This window comes from Larimichthys crocea, chromosome II (genome assembly GCF_000972845.2).
Source record: "Larimichthys crocea isolate SSNF chromosome II, L_crocea_2.0, whole genome shotgun sequence".
NCBI lineage: Eukaryota > Metazoa > Chordata > Actinopteri > Sciaenidae > Larimichthys > Larimichthys crocea.
The window spans coordinates 10,308,089-10,330,560 of record NC_040012.1 but is presented as its reverse complement, the minus strand read 5'-3'; the positions used below and the strand labels follow the sequence as shown (position 1 = coordinate 10,330,560).

The following is a 22,472-nucleotide window of genomic DNA, read 5'->3' as shown; positions in this document are numbered from 1 at the left end:
CGTAACGTTGCCGCTGCCGCTGCCACACTCATCATGTTGGCAGGAGTGAGATCAGTGACCCCTGCGGCTCTCCAGAATCACACTGTGAGAAAAACTTACAGCTTCCACATGATGACATGATGCAGCTCATGAGTTTGACTTTTAGTCCAGAAGGGATGGAAGCAGTAAATTGACTTTCAGCAACACAATAGGTGCAACGCTGCACGACAGAAATGATGTCACAGTGTAATGTTCCTGTCTTAGCTGGAGTCACAGTAATCCGCAGAGCAAAGTTTAACAGAATTTACAGAAAATCTGCAAAATCTCACCTCTTTCCACCTTAAACCTTTTCTTGTTTATTGTCAGGTTATTTTATTCACAGTTGGATGTAAATTACCTTTTCAGGTACCATGAGCCTTGATCATAACAAACACTGTGAATATGCTTTGTATGCTGAGTGATGTCTTTTTGGGATGACAAGCCACAAGGGGACGGACCAGTAATTTCAGGTGATTGCTTTCGCCCCCTGAAGGTTTTTTTTTTTTCTTAAATAGGCAAATCGATCTTTCATTCTTAAGGAGGTCTTCAAGATAGTCAAAGTCAGACGTAATGAGAGTTTGAACTTGATTGCCTCGCCATGAGTGTGTGATGAATGACCAGCTCACAAAATGAGCCCCTAAACTAATTTGCAACAAAACAGAACTCCATTAAACGGCAAAGACAGGCAGGAAAATAACGTCTGTGTCAAAGCGACATTAAAATTAATTCGTATATTAGACTTCCCATATATTGTCAAGAGGCGAGGCTTTAGACAGCATGGTGAATAGCAGCCCACACATTTCCCTCTGCATTTCTTCAGACCATTTCTTCATCATTGTTGATGTTATGTTTTCTAATCTGGAGACTAATTTCCTGTGGGAGCCAGGTGAAATTAGTTTCAGAGCAGTAGGTGAGGTAAAAGTAGTCTAATAGTTCAAATGTAACATTTCAAGGTGTTTCACAGAGAAATGCTTTTAGAAGTTATTTATATACCTTAAAGAGCGACATCTTGTCTTGTGCTTGTCTAATGGAGAGGGAGCGCTGCTGTGAGGTGAGATATCTGAGTTGAAATGAAGCCTGCACAAACCTGACCTGGACCTGAGACGTCCAAACAACAAGTGTGGACAGGTAAAGGAGTGAGGGTGGATGCTGAGTGATTATCTGTTAGGAAGGTGTGAGTCAACAGATGTCAGTGTTAAGATCCAAATCGGAGGGTAATAACCTCCAATGCATTGTACCGCAGAGAAAGAAAAACATCAGCAGTCTCTGTTAAAGCACCTACATGTCACATTAGAGCTGCACAATGCAGCAGTTTTATATCAACGTGGTTAAATGTGTGTGTGTAAAGTAAACTCCACAATCCTTCTCAGCTCTACAAAGCACCTTTCAGCTCGTTGTTTTGGTTGTATAACCGGCTCATTTGCCGATCAGTCTCATCACTCTCATCAGCGTTGTTTCCAGTCACGGCAGGCAGCTGTTTTCAGCAAGAGTCCAGAAAATCTCACTGTTATTTGTTACCTGTCCAGCAGACAAAAAAAACGAACCAGTGCACATAATAGTCAGATTTTACCTACCCAGAGCTGCAGGGGAAAATGAGATTTAACTTACATCTGTTGCAAAGTGGGCAAAAAAAAAAAGAAAGTAATTAATTCTGTCAAGACCAGGTTAACTAAAAATGTAATGTTTTCATTAACAAAGTTGTATACAGTATAAGAGGTGAGGTGTATGGTGTGGACACCACTGTACAGTTCATCTATTTGTGATGTGGTTCCAAAACTATGGGCATTAATGACGATCTATCTTCAAACCACTATTCTGCAAAGCTTTCCACAATATTTAAAAACTAGACTGCAAGGAAATGCGTCTGTTCAGCCACAAGAGCATTGGGAGGTCAGACGCACATGTTGGTCACACAGTCTATTTTCAAATGCAAGCCAAAAATGTTGGATGTGGTTGAAGTCAGGGTTATGTGTCAGTCTAATTGCTCCACAGCAAACTTGGGAAAAACAAAAAGACAGAGATGCTGTCACACTGTTCATTTCAGCGAGAAGAGAAAGACATGAGGGCTTAAAGAAGACAAATTACTGACATTAAAGAACAATGAAGACTGTTTAATGTGAGGCTGAAACAAGCTAAACTAATTGGCTTCTTCTCTATATGCCATTCTCCAGCATTACTGCCCAAACTGGTTCATTCATTGTGTTGCACTTCATTTATTTATTTCACAAGGCTTGGTGCCATTTTTTTTTTTTGCAACGTGCGCGATGCATTTACAGCATAAAAGTAAGTCGTTCAACCAAGACAGAGAAGCGCCTGAATCTTTAATGAACAGCAAGAGACTACAAGGAGTGTGACCTGAATTAAAACCCTCACCAACCCAAACTCCTTCAGTAAAAAAAGAAGTCTTTGATGAAGGTGGTAAAACAAATCGATCTGCAGAAGCCTCAGATGAGAATTCAGTTTTGTGGTTAAGTCTCTTTCCATCCAACAACTTAGTGATATAACGATCATAGAAAAGGATCCTAACGCAGTCTGAATATTAAATTAAGGTTTGCAGCTCTCATAGCACAATAAGCTATCACTAAACCATGATGTGCAACTCTCTCTGGAGTCAAAATCTGGAAACTTTTCTAACCACTGCAGGCAGTATAGGGGTGCAAAATAGTCCAGAATAAATCACAGTTCTGTATGCACCTCACCTTTGGAGTCAAGGGTCAGGACAGGAAAACAAAAAAAAAATTTTTGTCATTCATTTGAAAAAAATGTAAACAGTGGTAACATTTGCTGATAATTCCTGAACTGCAGCTTGCATGTGTTTACACAGGAATGGCACAGTGACTGACTAAATGCACATTATAGCGGGACAGATCTGTAATGAGAGGCTGCATCAACGCTGCGAGCACTTGTTGCCAGTCTGTTTTAGCCTCGCCACTAATTGTCCCTTACACACGATGCTGGCGTAAAATCACAAAGTAATAACGGCATGACAACGTGAAAATGGTCACTCGTCGTCCTCGATCAACCTAAAGAGATTATCTGCAGAGCTTTTAAGCGATCTGGTCCGTAACTTTTTTTTCATGGCTTTAGTGTCATTTTTGGCTGCAGCAGACAGCTGCTTTCACTGAAAATCCTCTACAAACCCCAATGTACACTACCTGTACCAACAACTGACAGACAAACACAATTAGATGGTACATATATTTGGGACTGCACCATTCCTTCACAAATAGATAACATGCTTCAACAGCAGTAAAGGCTTAAGCAGGGTAACCGCTTTCTCTCATCACTTTAGTAACACATAAAACTTGACATGAAGATTCTTAAGCACTTATAAGTGACATTTAATTACATGTTGCCGTGAACCATCAAAAACAATCTCAGTTTCACAGTTGCTTCTAATAAAAATGTCAAAAGCTAAATGCTGTCTTGAACCTTTATTGTAAATGAGATTAGCAGAGCCGCAAAGCTGTGCTCCTACACAAATAGTAGGGAGAAAAGAAAGGATGAGTCAATTTAAAAATGTCCAATATCAACATTCTGTCTGGTGATGGAGTTGCAGCCGGCCGTGTTTCTGTTTTTTCAGAGCTGCAACAGGCAGTTTCCCTAAGTAGCAACTGTAGATGAAAAAAAACAAAAACTTACACGACTTTGGAAAGCAGGAAAACTGTTTCCATGAAGGAATCAACAGAAATGAAACCACAGCAAAGAGTGATGTGATGTAATCAAAGAGCAGTAACACGCAAAATACAAGCTTATGAAATATATCTTCAAGTCTAATCTTTGACAGAACGAAGGCTTTTGATGTTTTGGATGAAAAATATTCAGCTGTCTGATTCAATATACTGAAATGTTCAGAGGTCAAGAAGGTAAACTTCAGTTTGTTTTTCTTTTTTTCTTTAATCTTGTGACAGAGGAATTAAAAAAAACACTTTTGCATAATTACTCTGTAAGGAGATACGGGTGAAGTCGTCTTCATGATTCATGAATCACAGTACGAGACATGCAAGTCTTATAAGACAAGACAAGACATCATGTCATCAAATCGTTAATGTATGCTCTTGGAAGTATTAATAAATTCTTGTCTGTTTTGTTATTTTTCCATGCGGGTAGCATTGAAATGCTGAGGTTATGCTTGAAGCAAACTATGTGAAGAATACAAAACTGAAAGATGGAGCTCGGGAGAGAAGTTCAAATCCTAACCCTCTGCACTACAGGTGAGGGGGGCCAGTGATAGGGGGGCCGAGGTGGTGCAGAGCTGGTTGTGGCTAGAATATCAAGTGCAGACGTAGAGATGAGCACAGCTGGAAGTGGCAGGAGGATGACGCAGTAATGAAAAACCTTACCTTACCCATTCAGTGAAGTGAGGAGAATAACGGTGGGCACCATTAACAATCGCATCATGGATCCAAACAGATCCAAAATGGTACTGAAGGGGCTGCAGTGTTACATGTAAATGTTTCTGAAACATCAGTAGTATTCTTACTAGTTTTAAAAAATCTTTTTATCTATCATTGTATTTTTATTAATTTAAGTAAGTTAAGTTATTTATTTTTTATTGTTTTGGATTGGTGTGGATAGCGTTTTTACGTTATGTCACCATGTTTTCAATGTTAATGTACTGGAGCCTGTTTTCCTCTTAAAATGTAACAGACTGCTGCATCACAATAGATCATCTGAAAGCGTTAGGAATCTCATCAACAAGACTATTTTCTGTCTTTCATTTACGTCCTTCATTCGAACACAAAGCCTCAATAGATGAGGGAGAACATTTTTGTGTTCACAAAGGCTGCAGTCCATACAGGGTAAATGGACAATGACGGATATCAAGAGTCACAGAGGAGAACCTCAGCTACAACAGACTGAGTACAATGAGTGTACACGAGTGCCATGCAGCCTTTGTGTCACTGGCTTAAAACTTTTCAGTGAATCAAGCCTCCCACATTCTGACTACTCGCTGTTTGCTGCAGCCTTTATTTAGTTCAGCATGGCACCGAATGATGTAAACGTTACCTGTGCAGGTGTTTTTCAGAGCTACAGTTAAACTACAGTTAGCAACTCAGAAATAAAGAAATGAATAAACAGCAGTAGAGTGCTTCAGTTCATCACATTAAGTACATTGGTGCACAGTGTGGGTAGATCTCCTGTTCAGGAACAGTGAGTCAGGGTTGTTGTGGCGTTATTGTCATTTTTTTTTCTTTTGTTTTTGTTTTTTTCATCTGGAAGTCATGCGTCATACATCATGATGTTCATTTTGTAAATTATGATCCCATTTACAGTAAAACAGATAAAGCAGGGTATGGTTTATGTCATAGTGAAATTGTTGCTGACAAGTTGCTACCATGATGTGGTTAGAACAGAGGTACTCACACTCTTGTCCAAACATAGATCCTTTCTTAGTCCTCTATTTTGTGCCACCTCATTTCCTCTCTCCTCTGCGAAGAGGCACAGTAATGCACTCGTGAAAGTTCAGTCAAGGAAAATATTCTTTTGTGTGTTTTTTCATCCTGTGATTCAGTCCTCTTAGGCTTGTTTCCTCGCTCCAATCCAATCCAATCCAATCCAATCCAATCCAATCCACTTTATTTATATAGCACGATTTTAGCAACACACAGGGTTTCCAAAGTGCTGCACAACAAGTTAGAACACAATAAATAACACAATAGAAACACAGCAAAACATGAAGTAGATAATAGAAAGATAGAAAACAATAAAAATACAAATAAAATGAATAAAAAGCACTACCCGCACAAGATGAAATAAATAAAACAGACTTGCTGTCATCTTCTGCTGGCTGTCTTTTCAAATTTGATTGTCTCTTTTTGCCTCCATGTTGTTGTGTGCTGCATGTGCGCCCCTCTGTCTCCACCATCATTGTGCAGACGCATCATTTCATCAGCCTCATCAGCTGCCCATCAGTCTCAACAGTCATCATCCTCCACCACCATCACCACCATGTGTCTGGACTCCATGGAGGGGTTTGTGTCGCAGCTGCTCAGGAGAGACCCCCGCATCAATCACAAATGTCCCTGTAGAATCTAAGAACCGAACACGCTCTGTCAAAACTTATCATATATCATCTGTTATTTAATAGATATTGTCTTAACTTCATTCACTTGCCTCTTGATTGAAATATTTATATATATAGGTGGTCACGTCTCCAATGCAAGGTTGTCTCAGCAAAATACTCACAATTCAAACAAGCAGATATTCAGCACATGTAACGATGAATATGCAGTTCACCATCTTAGTTTGGGGTAACAATATTTATCATTCTGATTATGATCCTCTGCATTCATTTCTCCTGTATCCATTAGTTATACTGCAGATAATTGTTGGTTTATTAAGTAGAATCTAATAATTTTCTCAGTTAGAAAAATCAGCCAGTAAGCAGACACATGGTTATTTTTGTTTAATAGTCAGTGCAAATGTCATATGAAGTTATTCAGGACTCTACGGCAGCTAAATATCTATTTTCAGGATAATGCCTAATTGGCACTAACACAGTGAGTTATAGTTTTAAATAGTTTCATTTTTCACACATAACCCTGAGAAATTATCCAATCATCAGTACTGGTCATTGGTCATTTTCCCTTCAATAAACCCTTTGTGGTTTGAGGAGATCTAATGAAACATGAAATGTTCACATTGTTTTATTGTTCATGAATGAAGCTTTACTGAGGAAACAACCAGAACAGACAGAGAATCACAATCTGAGAAAAGGCAAAGTTACAAACTACTCAGTAAGGCAGAAAACACATCATTGACAACTTTGGTCATCGTGGATGTACAATAAACTTGAAATGAAAGAAACGCAACACTATTCACATTCATTAAAAGGCAATGAGCTGTCGTTAGTGCTGAATTGAATTAAACCTGGTAACGGTAGCGCTCGGATAAAAGTGAACCCTTTATACCACATAATTTATTCTGGATTTGCTAATGAAACTGAGTCACATTTCCTTTATTTAGCTGCCTTTTATAAAATTCTTATTCTAAGAATAATTATAGATAAACAGACAGATTTCATATAAATGGAAAATGTGTTCATTTGTGTGACTACAGGCTACGTGTTGTGCTGAAACTGTATTCAGTGTTACATATAATTACTATCTACTACCGAATCTGGTAGGTTACATCTATAGGTGGTCATAGACAAAGATTTGTCCACTTGTGTGTGTTTGCAAAAGACGCCCAAATGTTATCTCAATTAATGGCGGCCCTTGAGCCTCTTTCTGTTATTTATGCTTTCTGGATAATTATGGCAACCCAGCTGTTTTTCCTTTCAAAGACATTTTCATGTAATTCAAATGGAGCCCTGAAGACAACAAGTCCTACAATATCTACATTTCAAATGAGAGATACATTAGCAGATTCTGAATGTTACTGTGCAGGGTGAAGAGAAAAGGACCACGTCTGGGAAGTGGAGAGCTGGCAGAGGCTTTGTAGAATCATCAGTAATGATAGGCTGTGTCTCAATTCATGGAGGCAGCTGCTCTCTGAACAAGTTCCACCTCAAAATGCAGAGCACAGGCCATGTGGATCACCTCCACCATTTGGAGTTAAGCCAGTTTGACAAGCTCATTCAAGGGTGTTTCTCAAAGATGTCACAACTGGTGCGCCAGCAAACAACACCTGGATGTACTGGGTGAAAGTGCATGTGTGTGTCTGTGTATGTAGGTGGACAAGGTATTGTGGAGGCTGTGAATGTCTGTGTGATGGACACAAAAGAAAGGTGAACACTGTCCATGCTTCGCTGGTTGTAACCCCTGTTGCAACCATCTCCCACTCATCAAGTTTGGCAGCAGAGACACACCTGCTGGTGTTGTGTTGCTGGATTCTCACCAAACAGAGAAGCAAAACTTTAACCCTGAGCTCACGGTTTCACAGCTGGTTGAATGTGTTTAAAAAAAAAAAAAAAAAAGGCTTTTGTCTCCATCTCTGTCATACCAAACACCAAAGAGGTATTTGCAAAATTGGCCTAACACAAGACCAAGAATAAAAACATGACTAAGACAGCAACCTCCAGGTAAACACGCATCTTAAGACAATTATGAAAATACTATAAACTGACAATATAACATCACAAACATTAAATGTGGCTTAAATCACATTCAACAATGGCTTTTGGCTGTCATGAAACATCCATCATTGTTTGGTTTTTCACACATTGGCCTAATAATGTGTGAAAAATCCAAGTTTCCCAGTCTTTATTTCAGCTTGTAATTTAACATGAATGATATTTACAAGTTCATAATTAGAATCAGTCCAACATGAGAATTACAATAAGACATAAACGTAGCAAACATACAAAGAAAAAAGTGGGAATTAGCTATCTTGGCTGTGTCAAAGTTAAGAAAATATGCCTACAAACACCTCACTGAAGCTCAATAATTGAAATGTTTGAATGTTTGCATGCTATAAATATGTTGGTGCTGCTATTTCCCACCGCTTCCAGTCTTTATGCTAAGTTAAGCTATTCACCTTCTGGCTGCAGAGTCACGTTATACTGTAGTCCTCAGACAAAAGAGCAGTCACAATTTTCTCATGTCATTTTCTGTAAGCAAGTCAAGAGACGTCAAAATGTCAAACTATGCCTTCGATAAATAAAATAATCAAATCATAATAATGTAAATATTAAAGAACGACAGATACAGACAGTAGCTGAATTCTCTTTCTCTCCAGTGATGTCAACAGATGCCATCTAAAATGCAGATGCATCAGCCATTTCCAGAACACATATCCTCAAATGTCTTCGAATACATAATATCATCTGCTGTCCAAATCCAGCCATGAACAGGACTCCACAGCTTTCAATGGTGTTTGGCAGTTCATAGATGATGCTATGTGCCAACACAGCCTGCAACAGAGCAGCTAACATATTGTGCCAAACTCTGTTTGTGTCCATCCATATTATGAGTCTGTGTTTCTCCATGTCAGTTCATTAATTAGTTGTATTATTTAACATAATTATGAATGTCTCTGCCAAACAGCGTCTGCTTTAATTTTCTTCTTGCAGCGATTGGCCTGGATACAAACAATATTCTCATTATTCCCATTTTTACTTGCCAGATTCAATTCATTGCGTTATTATTGTTGCCTTCCTCTGCGGCAACAAACTTGATCTCTGCGTTGGCAGTCCTCGAAGCCATGCTGCTATCTCTGACCTTGTGCTTGAACAGAAATGGGAAGGTTTTCCTGAAGGACTTTTGGAAGGTGGCTCCCATGAAACCGTAAACTATGGGGTTGACAGAAGAGTTGGCGTAGGACATGCAGTTGGCCCAAGTCTTGATCTTGTATGTGGCGTAGTTGTGCTTATAGTGTGGATAAAAAGACTGAAAAAGGGCGAAGATCTGGATGGGACCCCAGCAGATGGTGAAAAGCAGGACAATTACAACCACCATCTTGGAGACTTTGCTCCTGATACTGATAGTTCTTTCAGACAGGAGGTTGACCTGAGGAGGACAAGATGAGAGGAGGTGTCTTAAGGTGTGTTTACAGTAGATCTGTTTCCTTCAGTCACTTGTTTGTTTTCAAGGTAAAACATTTTCAACTGAACAGAGATGTCTTTGTGTCAATTCATAATTCATACAGTCACAGAAGACATACGACTGCTTAAACCTGACACTGAGGACACGCTCTAAACACAACACTGATATCTCCACCTTCAAGTCGATATGGCAGACTTTGTTGGAAATAGTTGCACACAGAAGTTAGAGAACAACATCATCATTCATTTGGAGTCCACCATCCATTTAGCTCCGGTCCTGGCGTCTACCCAGTCTTTAGGGAAATATCTGCCCTATTAGCTGTTAATGGCTCCACTATGTTCCCTTTGCTGGTCACTAACTTTGTTTGTGTTGGTTCTGGGCAGGTAGTATATGGCTTTGGCTATGTCTTTGAAGCTTTTTCACTGAAAAAAAAACAAACTGCCTGCTGGTGCTGAAAAGCATCATTAGAGTAGCGGGAGTCAACCAAAACATTGAAGTTGCCGGCTGTAAAAGCAAAACAATTCATTTAAAAAAATGCTGAAAAGTGCCATAGAGCTAAAACAAACTGCAAAGCTGGGTGATTCTATGTTATTATGAGCATTAGTCATTTTAACCTTTGTCGTTATAAAACTATTGATTACAGCTGCTACAAAGAACGGTGCTTTAAAGGACATTTTCAAAGCCAGCCAACATTAAAAGCAAGATAAAGAACATTCAAGTCCCCAATTTACTCATCTGCCAGCCTCTCACTTGATCACTCTCCAGTCGTTCTCTTTGGCCTCTTTGTTCTGCCAAGCTCTACTTTTGCTAAACCCAGTTACATTGCTCTTCGACTGCAATCCCCCGTCCCCTGCCTGAAAACCTCATCTTCCAAAGATGGTTCAAAACGCCTGTGGTACCAGTGTCGACACTACCACTCCAATGCTGCTCATGAGCTCAGCTAACAAACTGAGCTGACTCTAGCTAACAGCAGCTATAGTTCACAGCAGTTTTCTTTACTGTGCATCAAGATGCTCTAAATGAAATATAAAATAGTCGGTGGTGTGTGACTTAGTGCTGTCGAGTGTTTCTTGCGTGTGATCGTAGTTGTTACATAATGTAACATTAAGCACAAAGGAAAGCAGAACAACCCTCATCCATACCTGATAGTTGTTGTCTACAGGTTCGACTGTAGGCTGTCCTACCCTCTTCACCATCAGAGTGTAGCAGAAGGAAATAGTGAGGACAGGCAGCAGGTAGGCAGCAATAAACTGGTAGAGGATGAAAGCCCTCTCATGTGTCTTAGAGGGGAATCTCTCCATGCAGTATTGCCTTGGGCCATACCAGTAACCATCCTCTATACGCTGGTACACTAAAATCGGGGTGGACAGAATAAAGGAGCCTGGACAAGGACAAGGACTGTGTTAGTTTAAGTCATAGAGATCATGTACGCTAATTTTCTTACCTATTTTACATCTAGTTAAATAAAATCTGTGGTGACTTAATTAAAAAAAAAGAATATTAAATGTGCTTAGAGGAAACAAGCAGGACAAACCAATCCAAATGCAGATGGAGACGATCATGGCTACCCTTGGTGTTCGGTGGCGCAGGGATTTCAGAGGATAGACTGTGACGTAACAGCGGTCACCGCTCATAGCTGTCAGAGTGATACAGGTGGCTTGGACTGTCACCTAAGAAAGACAGTAAAACATATTGATGATGTATATATGTAAATATGTATGACCTTCTAGAAATAACATTTTGATTCTTCTGGTTTGAAAGAGCAAACGTGTCTGTGCTGGAAACACAAAAAGTCTTCTGGAGCTTTGACAGTCTTAGAAACATGTTCACAGTCTTTGGGTGAGTTTCTGTGTTGTAGCTGAACTAACAACTCAGAGAGGCTGATTCTCCGCAGTGTGTGTGTGTGTGTGTCAGTGTCTGATGGGGGTGTACCCACGTTTCATTAGAGAGTGTTAACATGGAGTAAAATAATTCCAAACACTTTGCTATGTCAGCTCTGGCCTCGAAAGGTTCGGTGTGATTTAAAACAGTAGATGACACAAATGAAATGGGAAGGCAATTAAAAAAAATGAATGTAATGAAATAATGTCAATGTTAACACCATAACTGACGTGTTTCATTACAGTAATGTCATATAAATAACTTACAGCTCAAAAAAAAAAACATGCGCAGCACTCTCTTTACTACATATCTGCATATATCAAGTTGCAAAATGTTGGTAACAATATTGGATTTGTTTTTCCAGTATCTTCTTTTGCTATAGAACATCCACCCGTAGCAATAAAACACGACAAAACACCATTATTATCAGTCACTAGTAGCGCTCGGTTAAGTTTAGAGAAACACTGCAGTTTAGTTTAAATTCACAATCTTTTCCTGACCTCAATCTAAATGCTTAAACCTTGCATCACCCTCTACTCAGGATGTAAATCCTGGTCTCCATCTCCCCATGACTTGCATGTGTTGCAAATATGTAGCACTTCCTGCACTAGCAGAAACATTGCAGTGAAACATAAAGCAGGCAGCAATTACGTTTTCCCTTAAAATGTATTTGGCAAAACAAGAAAGTATGTGCGTAATGACTTCTGGGAATCAGGATAGGTTTTTCTTGCTGCAGTCCAAAGCCCAAAATGACATCCAAAGCTGTTTTTTTAGAAAAGCAATGCACTGTAAACTTGTCAACTTTTATCTGAATCATCTCAGGGTCACAAAAAGAGACTTTATTCAAAATATTTTACATGTTGTATTCATACTGAGAGAAAAGGAATGATAATGGAGCAGTTAACAGCAAATAGACAGAAAAACAACCGAGTTAAATCAGCAAAGGTGCACTGTTTTTGCTGTAAACTGTAAGATTGCTTTGATATGGAAATATATTTGGTGTTCATTATCCCCTAATATGGTATGTAGTACCGCTCTGTCCCTTGAATTATCAGCTAATTCAAGGGACAGAATTAGCAGTTGTACAGCAGATTTAAAGTGATTATTTCCAGCGCTACAAACTCAAAATGTTTTCACAAGATGAAAAAGGCTCTGCAGTTTGTGCTCAAGCTATTAGAGGAAGCGGATGTCTTAGAGGGTATATCACAAACAAAGAAGTTGGCTGCCACCTTTCTAATGTCCTGTGTGTCCAGCCGCATAGATCCAGCCCTTATTAAAGAGCAAATAAGAAGTTTAAGCTGATTTTTTCCCTCTGTTCTCAAGACACCGGCTTTATTTCATACCCGCTCTGCTACTTGTCTGAGGTTTGAGCTAATGAGCTCTCATGCTTTTAAAGTGAAGAGCAAATGGGAGGGGTGAGAGCCGGGGAGGGAATATAGACGCAGAGAGGAGGCTGCTTTTGTGTCAAGTATTTTTAATTAGCATATGAACAAATCAGTAAATTGAAATTTGAATGTGGGTTTAATTATGCTTGATTTAGTTCAACTTAGACACATCTGAAGAATGCTAATTTATAGTGTAATGTGGGATTTGTGTGACTATATTTTTCCTTCCATTACAGGTACGTCACTTCACTGCATTTACACTTCACTACACTTCTAGTAGAGGAGTCTCTTCACAAAAATGAATTTTCTTCACGCCATATACACAAACCTCTGAGGATGGCACTGAGCTCTGCGAAGGCGAATGAATATATTTTGCCGTGAAATATGCGGCATGGTGAAAAATGAGAGGTCAAAAGTTCTCTAGTGCTCTTAGAAATATGCCAAATAGGATCTAATTTTTGTTCCTCTTATATCCCTCCCATGTGCCTCTTTCTATTTTTCTCTCCACCTCTTATCTGTGACTATGAAGCCAGCAGCCATTACCCTCCGGAGGTCTGGAGCACCACATCAGTGTTTCAAAGGATATGATGAGAAAGACAGAAAGGGGTCACGGTGAGTTCAGTGTCGAGGCCACTGAAAAAAGTGGGTACTGTATTTTTTCTCATTTCTTAAGAAAGTGCGTTAAAAGCACCTGTTATCTTTAATGCATTGAGTCGATTCAAAAGAACCAGGTTGGACATTGAAAAAAGAGCGTTTAATTTCTTTTAACGAGATGAAGAAAGATTGTATTATGTTTCACAAAGGTTGCACATCTTTTCTGAAAAAAGAATCTCTATTTCTGTCAAAAACGCATTTAGCTTAATTGAGACTTTCTCCTGTTCATTAGGTATAAAATGGTTTTCACAGAAAATGAACATTATTGTGGACATTCAGTCTCTGTTCTGCGCTGAATTCAAAAGGAAGTTCCAGTTAAATGTGACTTAAAAAAAACTTATCCATAATCTCTTTTATACTGATGAAGTTTAAGCTGAATTTCCAATACTGGACAATAAAAACACTGGAAAACAAAACATACTCCTTTCTTACAGAACGCTTGCTGCTTTGGACATTATTCATCCCCAGTCCTCATGAAAAATCTATGATCTCTGAGCTTGAAGTGCAATTTTTATTATGAATATTAATGATAAAGCAAATAATAAATAATGATAGAAATAAGGAATAATAAATAATAAGACAACAACTCAACATTTTTACTTTGATCTTTCACTGTCATGGTAAATTATTCATACGATAACTTCAAATATTCATAAATCTATGATTCTGATCTATGATTAGTGTCCCGCTTTGTGTCTCTTTCTTTGAATTTGCCACATATTGCAGTAACTCCTGTGATTTTCTCAATACAACACCAGTGACTCAAACATATTGAAGCTCTCTCATAACAGAGACGAAGATGAAAGAGGTGTAAAAAGCAGAAATCTATGTGTGGTGGATGGTTCACCAAGGTAACATGAAAAGAACACACAAAAGTATAAAGAGAGATGTAACACCTCTCTTTCAAAGGGATTCCTACTCAGTTCATGATAAAAATAAACTCATAACAGGAATGGATGAAAAGTAGCATCTGTGAATTATATATCTACGACAAAGATCATGTGTGCTTCTTTTCTATTCCGGTAACACTTTCTGACGTTATCTATAGTGTGTTATTGGGGCATTCATATGAGTATGGTAAGTTTTGATTTAGCTTGTTTTTAAGCAGAGATTAGGTAAAGTCTGTTTGCAGGATCACTGTGTTTTTTAAAATTAAAAACAGGACTCATCCTCATAATGTTGTTTTGCAAACTGTAAACACTCTACAGTGTCATGCTGATGGATGGATGGCCATTAGTCCAACATTGCTGCTGTGTCTGAAATGCTTGACGTAGGTCATCACTGAAACAGTTCCCCATCCGACAACTTTAGGATTAATAAACACAGTGTGTAATATTTATTAATTTAAAATTTGATAAGGAGTTCATGTAAACTCATTGAACTGGGGTGATGTGCGTCCAGGCTTTGATGCAAGTTTAATATGATCGTGTTGTATTAATACTGTCGTGACGAGTACGAAATGACTTGTTGAGGATTTGGACTGGACTTGTGACTTACTCTCATACTCTAAGGAAGTTCATTTACTTAAGTACTTTTAAGATTAAGGATAAGGCTTTGCCTCATCGTTCCCTCTTCCTTCTGTTGTGCTTTCTGTTTTCCGCTCTCCTCTGTGTCGTGTGTGTCTTGTTTGTCTCAGGCCGTTTGTGTATGCTGCTCACCTGTCTAACTGCCACCACACCTGCATCCACATCAACCAGTCAACCTGGACAGGATAAAAGCCTCCACCTTCCAAACTCGTCAGATCGTTGTGTCTCTCTAGTCTAGTAGTTGCTACAGCTGAACGCTACAGCTGTGTTCCTAATCCTGTTTTTGCTCTGCCTCGGAATTTTTGCACAGTCTCATCATCCTCTCTGCTTCTTGGATTTTGCCACCACCAGCACTGCACCTCCCGGCACTGACCCTATCCAACCACCTTGACCTTAAAATCCTCTTATTCCACATTTATTAAACTGTTTTCACTGAGTCTGGTTTCCTGGCTCCTCTGTTCAATATAACACTATAAGGAAAGGAAAATATGTGTGTTGTTACCAGCTTTTTAATTAATTGCTGAGTCTTATTAAGCTCTCTGCTTTTTCTCTGCTGTGGTGCAATCAATTGTACTTTGTGAAATAGTAGCAGCAGTTGGGTAATCTGTCATGTCATGTTGCTTGAACAGAAACTGATGATGGGTGCAAACACAGTAGGCATAGTTCATTTCACCTGCTGCCTCCCTTTGGTTGTTTTCATTGAACTGTGTCAATTTTGAGATACTACTCAGGTTAACCGTCCATATTTCTTCGAAATGAGCAGTTAGTTCTCCTGTTTCGTTATAATCATTAAAAGCCTAATTACCTTCTCTTACTGTATGCATGTGCAATAACTCATGCTGCCAGGTCTCCCTTCATATAAGGCTGATTTTTACATTTTAGCACGCATGCAGAGTTACAAAGATAGAGAAACTGGCTGCGTGAAAACAGAAAAGCTGTCAAAGATACAAGACGGGTTTGACAGACGTGCTATTAACATTTTCCAAAGGACGTGGTGTAGGCAGAATCGACATCCTCAGGAGCCATTGTTTCAACAAAGATCAGCTTAGAAGGTACTAATCTCCATGTTCAGAGGAATAAAATGAATCACGTCTCAGTGTTTTCAATTAAAAATGCTTTTAGCCTTTCCCCCTGCCTGTGTATGTTCTTGGCCTGCCTCTCAGACGGACTTTTTTTTTCTTCTTTTGTGCTTAAATTAGTCATCTACTTCAAGTTATTATGCATTCACAAGAACATTTCTTCACTTTTTAAGCCTGGCAGATCATCTACTCCTCCTGTCTACCTTCATAATGAATAAGGTGCACTTTAAACCCAAGCTCCTAACAAACTGAACTTTACTAGCTGCTTAATATGTAAACATGGCTATGGACACCCTCCAACCCTGTAGGCTATAACTTTTTCAAGCTATCGGAGTCTGGGTGTCAAGTGTGCATATTCATAGAGTATCTCAGTGTAATTACAGTGTGGTCTTTTAAGAGTTGAGCTTCATTTCCACGCTTTGTCACTCGCTGAGCATTTAAGGATGTTTTAATTGGCTATCCTCTTTAAATAAGGTGCATCGAGTCAACAGGTTGTGCCCTCGGCTCTTCCTTGATGATGCATCTGTGCATTGAAGAATAAAATAATTATATGTAAGCTTAGAGGTTTTGCTTCACTGATTTGTTGTGTGCATGATTAACAGCATAGTTTGTTGCTGCAGCTGTGCTTGAGTAGAGCAACGTTTAGAAAAGGTTTATGTCACCAAAGAGGATGTCACCGTTTGGCTATTCAGAAACTTGGAGATAAAAACACTAGTATTTTTTTCATCATCAAACCCTGCTCAAGTCTACAAAGCGTTTTAGCATCTTTCAGCTTATTGTTTTGGTTTTACAGCCCACACTTTACTGTTTTGGTCTCATCTCGCTGTTCTCATCAACCCAGTTTACAGACGGAGCTGGCTGTTGTTTTCAGTGTAGTAGCTCTGATAAACCCGATGTCCACTACGTCTTTGGTACCAAATGGCAGAGAGTTAGGGACTTGCAGGTGAACATTAGCACTGAACTGCAGAAGAGCCACATACTACCAACAGGAGTTGTTGAGATTTAAACAGAGCTTAAGTGAGATCCAATATTAGACTTAAAATGAAATTGATCTCTAACCCTAAGAACTCCAGATAGATAAATCCAACACAGGAGTAAGCACCGCTTCAAGAACGACGATGGCTCATAGAAGTTTCTGGCACTGATCATGTGTAGAGCATTTAATGCTCCCTTTATGGTGAAGAGGGTCAAGTGGAAGCAAATATTTCTTTATGTCACTGCAACGTCTAGAAGCATTTTGTTATCTGTGAACAATGACATCTCTTTGTGTTATTTTGAGTTTAACTTTAAACTTTAAAAATCGCCATTGACTGTCCTCCATATTTCTGAGTATTTATGATTATTGTAAGATTAAAAAAAAAATATTTTTACCTGCTGTAGAAAAGCAACAAATTTACACATGAAGTTGCCGAAGATCCATCCAGGGAGAGGATAGAGGGTGGCAGTGAAGGGTACGCAGCACACCAAGAAGATGATGTCCGTGGCAGCCAGGTTTGCTGCACAGAGAGAAAACAGCATGCAGAATGTCTTTCTTACAGTGATTTTAAGAGAAATGTCCAAACACCATCCTCAGCCTGACAATGGATATACAGTAATTTTAATAACCTGAAAAAAGGATGATACAGCTTTATTATAATAATGCACTTACAATTTGTACACCATGAAAAACATCACTGTCTGTTGGTTGGAAACAGGAACTTGCTGTGTTTAAGACAGATGTTTTGGTAATCCTCCTCTCTACAATATCAGCTGTCCCTACCATTTTTTACTTCAATCACAAAAGTCTCATTCTGTGATATTGATCTGAATATCGTTGGAGGTGAACTGGAACTAGAGGCTGTAAGTGTGATTTAATTAAGATTGTGCAAATTGTCACATGGATGCAGTATTAAGGACTCCTAAATAGACCAAATGATGTTGGAAGTAAGGGCGTGGGGGGTGAAATAGCTTCCTTTTACTGCGGCCCACTTGATTTTGAAACAGCCTGTTTGGGGGGTTACACAGTTAACCCCCAAACAGGCTGTTGGATAGCCTATTGGCAAAATTGTCAATAGGCTATCTATAGTCTGTAAGGCAGGTGCAGGGAAGTATTGACCACTGTCTTCTCCTCCAACCTGTTCAAGTAGATCCATTCATAATGTCAGATCTCAAGTGAGAAATAATCAAAAGAAACTAAGACTAAGAGAGAGGAGTTTGACTCATGAATGCTAAGAAATGGTTAGAAACTGCAAACGCTTTATTGGCCACACACACACCGCACTTTGCACGTTATGACTGTTTGACCCGAAGGAAAACAGCCATAGACTAATATGAACTGGGCGATACAATGTTTTTCGCAACGATTGTCAAGGTTAAGAATGAACTGAGTAATAATGTGATGCAGAAACAGCTCAAGGCACTTTTTCTCATTGCTACTGAAACTGAAAAACGGACAAATACATTTGTGCACAAAGCAGAGCCAAGGAAAAACTACACTGCATAAGGTAAGACTATGTTATGACTACTTTGGCTTGTAAACTCTTATTTACTGGCACCATTTTTTTGTTTAAATTTAGTGTGTCTGCACTATAAATCCTTGGTGTTCCCAGTCTGTCCATGTTTACAGCACGCCCTCCAAGAAAATAGTCCCAGCACCCCTGCATGAACCCCTCTTTGTAAAATAACATGATTATACTCAGTTTTGTGGACACCACCACAGCACTGTATCTGCTCGTGTTTTGGCTAAGTAAGTTAAATCAGTGCAGCTGATGTGACTGCTTCAGGATCAGCACCCGTTGTTCATGTGCTGTAGCTGTTTTTAGAAAATCAAGCTCACAGCTGTTGATTCACTGACTACACCTACACGCAGACTCTTCCACAAATGCTTAATTTAAATGCACATTGCCTATGTCAATACCCTCATATGAAATTCCTGTTAAGATTGTGTAATTGCACTGATAACCTTGGCAATCCAGCTTCTTTTTTTCCTATTTAATCTGTCACTCTGTCTGATGTACCACATACGGCCTCCTATTTGTTTTAGTAGCTGATCTAATCATGTTATAGTAGACGGACCATTATGTTGAAAGGGCGGCAGATGGTGCATGCTCTGATCTAATGTCGCTGAATATTAAAAGAGTTTCAGTGCTGTGGCCTTGTAATATTTGTCATTCATCCAGATCAAATTCTTGTCACATATACAGTGCAATATGAATACACACAGACAAATTGTTTCTACAGTACGGCACAGAAATGCATGCTTTGTCTCATTCACATGCATTGCTGTATTTCTTCTACCCTCATCTTTTGTGGATTGTGGGAACCTTAGTTGTCGCTTCATCAATCACCTTTGCAATTCTTCTTCTAAGCTCTGTCAGACATGCTACAGATGGCTTCAAGTCGGTGGACAATGAAAACCAGAGGAGACGTAAGACTGGTTCATGATTGATGCACTGCTTTGATTTCTCAGATACACCTGAGATTAATAAAATCCCCATGAATACATGAAAAACTTCTTTACCTTTACACCTGTTATTAATGTACATTTCAATTTGTCTCCTAAACAGCCTGAAACAGGAGTACATCTTTATATTTTACTGAGTATACATAAAAAGCAAATGCAATAAAGTGCTATGGAAAGAGATTTAGATTTGAATATTAAAGTTTGAGGTTTAACTGGAGCTCTTATTAATGACACAGACTGGTTAAAAACCAATTGTTTATCTTAATGCATGCAGCTGTTAATATTTTCCTAACAGTAGTCGAGGGAAATGTTTAAATGAGTATTTTTATTATCCAACTAAAAATGTAATATCATTCATTTGCTTTGTTTGGACTTTAACCATTTTTTTTATTACTGATTGCTTGAACGAGTCCCCTAAGCATTTTCTGCAGACTAGCCAAACCTTGTGTGTTGCAAATGCATTTTTATGCTCTTGGGCTGTAAAAATTGCTTACTTGCACAAATTAATTATTCCAAAACACCTCTGGCAGATAATTCAAATCACCTGTATGGAATTTTAATTAAGGTATCCAGTCAAAGAAACAATTTTTTCAATTCAGGACACACCTGAATATATCTCTTTTGGTTAAAGTGAAACTTGTAATGAACACGGACAGCTAATGCAGAGCTGTGTGCTAACTGTGCAAATGGAGAGTGATTGAAATTACACTGAGCTTTCTTTCGGACCCCTAAAGCTCTTTGAACCCATAATTGGCATGCAGTGAAGCGTTGCTGGATAGATGAAAGAGATAGATACATGCATTAAATAACTATATGATACATTGAAGTTGATGCCCTGGGAGTTCATGATAACATATATATCCCAGCCGACTGATCTCCAGCATGTCCTGTGTTTGCATCTCCACCAGAAATGCAAACCGAAACACTTTACTCACCTATGTAGAAGTTAGTTGCCGTCCTCATCTGTCTGTGTTTGGAAATGACATAAATAACCAGAGAGTTTCCCACCAGTCCAACCAGCATGATGAGGGCAAAGAAGAGGGGGACCAGCCATGCATCTGTGAGGAAGGGATGCTGCTCTCCTTCCTCCTCCTTATCATCCCCACGTCTTCCTAGAGATAAGTTTGCCTCAGAGCCGTTGAACCAGATCTGCTCGGTGGAGTTCCAGAGCTCCTTGGTTGAGTACATTGTGAGAGGATAATAGTGAAAGAAAAAATGTGCAGAGGAAGCCGGTTGCGAGGGGTATAGAGGGAAAAAATGGCAATTAAGGGAGAGAACATGCAGTATGTGTGTGCAATGTGATGTACAGCCACTGTCTTGGGTGCCCTCAGGCTGAAGTAAGGAGAGAAATGTAGACAGCTGAAAATGGAGAAAGAGGAGAGGAAAATATGGGCAAAAAAGAAAAGAAAATGCCTGAACAGACTGAAGTGAGTGGTGCAATGTAGGAAGAGCTTACAATGGATAAGAGGCAAAGAGGTGAATGCGTCTGTGGAAAAACTGTAATTTGGAAGGAAAGAAATGACAGTTAGCTACCAAAGAAAAAAGTTTGCAAAGTGGTTGAAAAGATGGAGCGATGGAGTTGATAGAGTGGAGAGGGGGGACACACAAGATGGGAAAAAGATCCCTCAAGTTGCTGAGAAGTGTTCATTTCATTGCAGCCCAAAGCAGGAACGCAATAACAGAGAAATTAGAAGAAGGCGAACAAGAGAGCAGGAACGTGCTTCTTTTCTTCACATCAGGTTAGATGAAAACCGTCTGCACGCTGCCACCACATCACCCCTCAGATCTTTAAAGCATGCTGTATAAGCAAGCCTTCGGACAGAGTGAATGCCGAGCGGCAGATAAATGTCCTCTACGAGCTCGGTCATCAAATATCGAAAGGTAAACAATCCAGCATCCCCGCAGCTTCCTTTTTCTTTTCACCTCTCTTTGTTCCACTGCTGTTTGTCTCCGTAGTGTTGTTCAAGCATTTTTTCTTAACCCTCCATTCAGTCCATTGATTAAAAGAAGACACTGGCTTGAGGGGGAGTTGATATTCGCTCTACAACCTTGAGAAAAGTGTGTCTAAAAAAAAAAAGAAAGAAGGTAAAACCTCAAGCATCATTCTCCAAGTACAGCTGAACTGACTTTTGTTTAAGGGGAAACAGCCTTCAGTTTTACTCGCACGCAAAGCAGAGAGCGAAGGAGATGCTGACGGCTTTATAACACGAGCAAGAGCAAGGACACAGACGCAGTGGGGAGGAGGTATACACACACACACACACACGCATACACACAATGCACGTGGGCTTCAGCATGATTCTGGGATAAATAGCTGATGTCAGGTCTCCTAGCAACGTTATCCCTCAATCCATCTTTTTGTGTCCTAAAACACTCTCTGTGTCTCTTTGTCCATTTGTACCTCTCATCCTGTTCCACAGGGAGGGTTACAATAAGATAACCCCCCGCAGCTCACATAGATACCTTTGCACAGAATGAGTGTAAACAGGACACAGTGTTATTGTCAGGTTACATCTCAGGATAAACCTGGTAAGCTTCTAGACAAATGTGGTTTTAAACATCGTAGCAAAGGTAATTATTTATTAGGTATTTGGGATATAAAGGATAATATTTGTGTCAGATCTGAAACAGATTATGGCTTAATAGAAAAAAAAAAAAGGAACTCGGAACATGAAGAATTTAAGCATGTGCTCTTTGCTTAAAGTCTGTGTAAAATAAGAATAAATATGCGTTCTGAGATTGTCAGACTAAAGAAGAAAGTATTATTAACCATCCAGTCAAATTTGAATGATTAAAAATATCGACAACTTTATGAAATTAGGTGTCAAAATCAGGTAAAAATGAGCAGTATTCTCAGCTCCAGGACTGTGGGGGTGTGTGTGTGAGATGAATTAATCTCTTATCTCTCTACTAGGGGTGCAGCGGTATGCTCAGGGTGGCCTCAGCGTGTCATCGAGCCACCCTTTAAGGACCGCCCACAAAATCCTGCACTGATAAAC

At 39.3% G+C, this 22,472-nt stretch overlaps 1 protein-coding gene across 1 annotated transcript; it reads right to left on the bottom strand.

The window, feature by feature from the left end:
• Positions 1-6,757: 6,757 nt before the first annotated feature.
• On the bottom strand, positions 6,758-22,227 carry kiss1ra (KISS1 receptor a). Its single transcript, XM_010729246.3, has 5 exons — positions 20,409-22,227; positions 17,403-17,527; positions 11,041-11,176; positions 10,649-10,887; positions 6,758-9,470 (listed from the first exon to the last, which is right to left on the bottom strand). Exons 1-5 carry the CDS (start codon positions 20,659-20,661, stop codon positions 9,090-9,092), a joined length of 1,134 nt encoding a protein of 377 aa, XP_010727548.1. The 5' UTR covers positions 20,662-22,227; the 3' UTR covers positions 6,758-9,089.
• Positions 22,228-22,472: the final 245 nt, after the last annotated feature.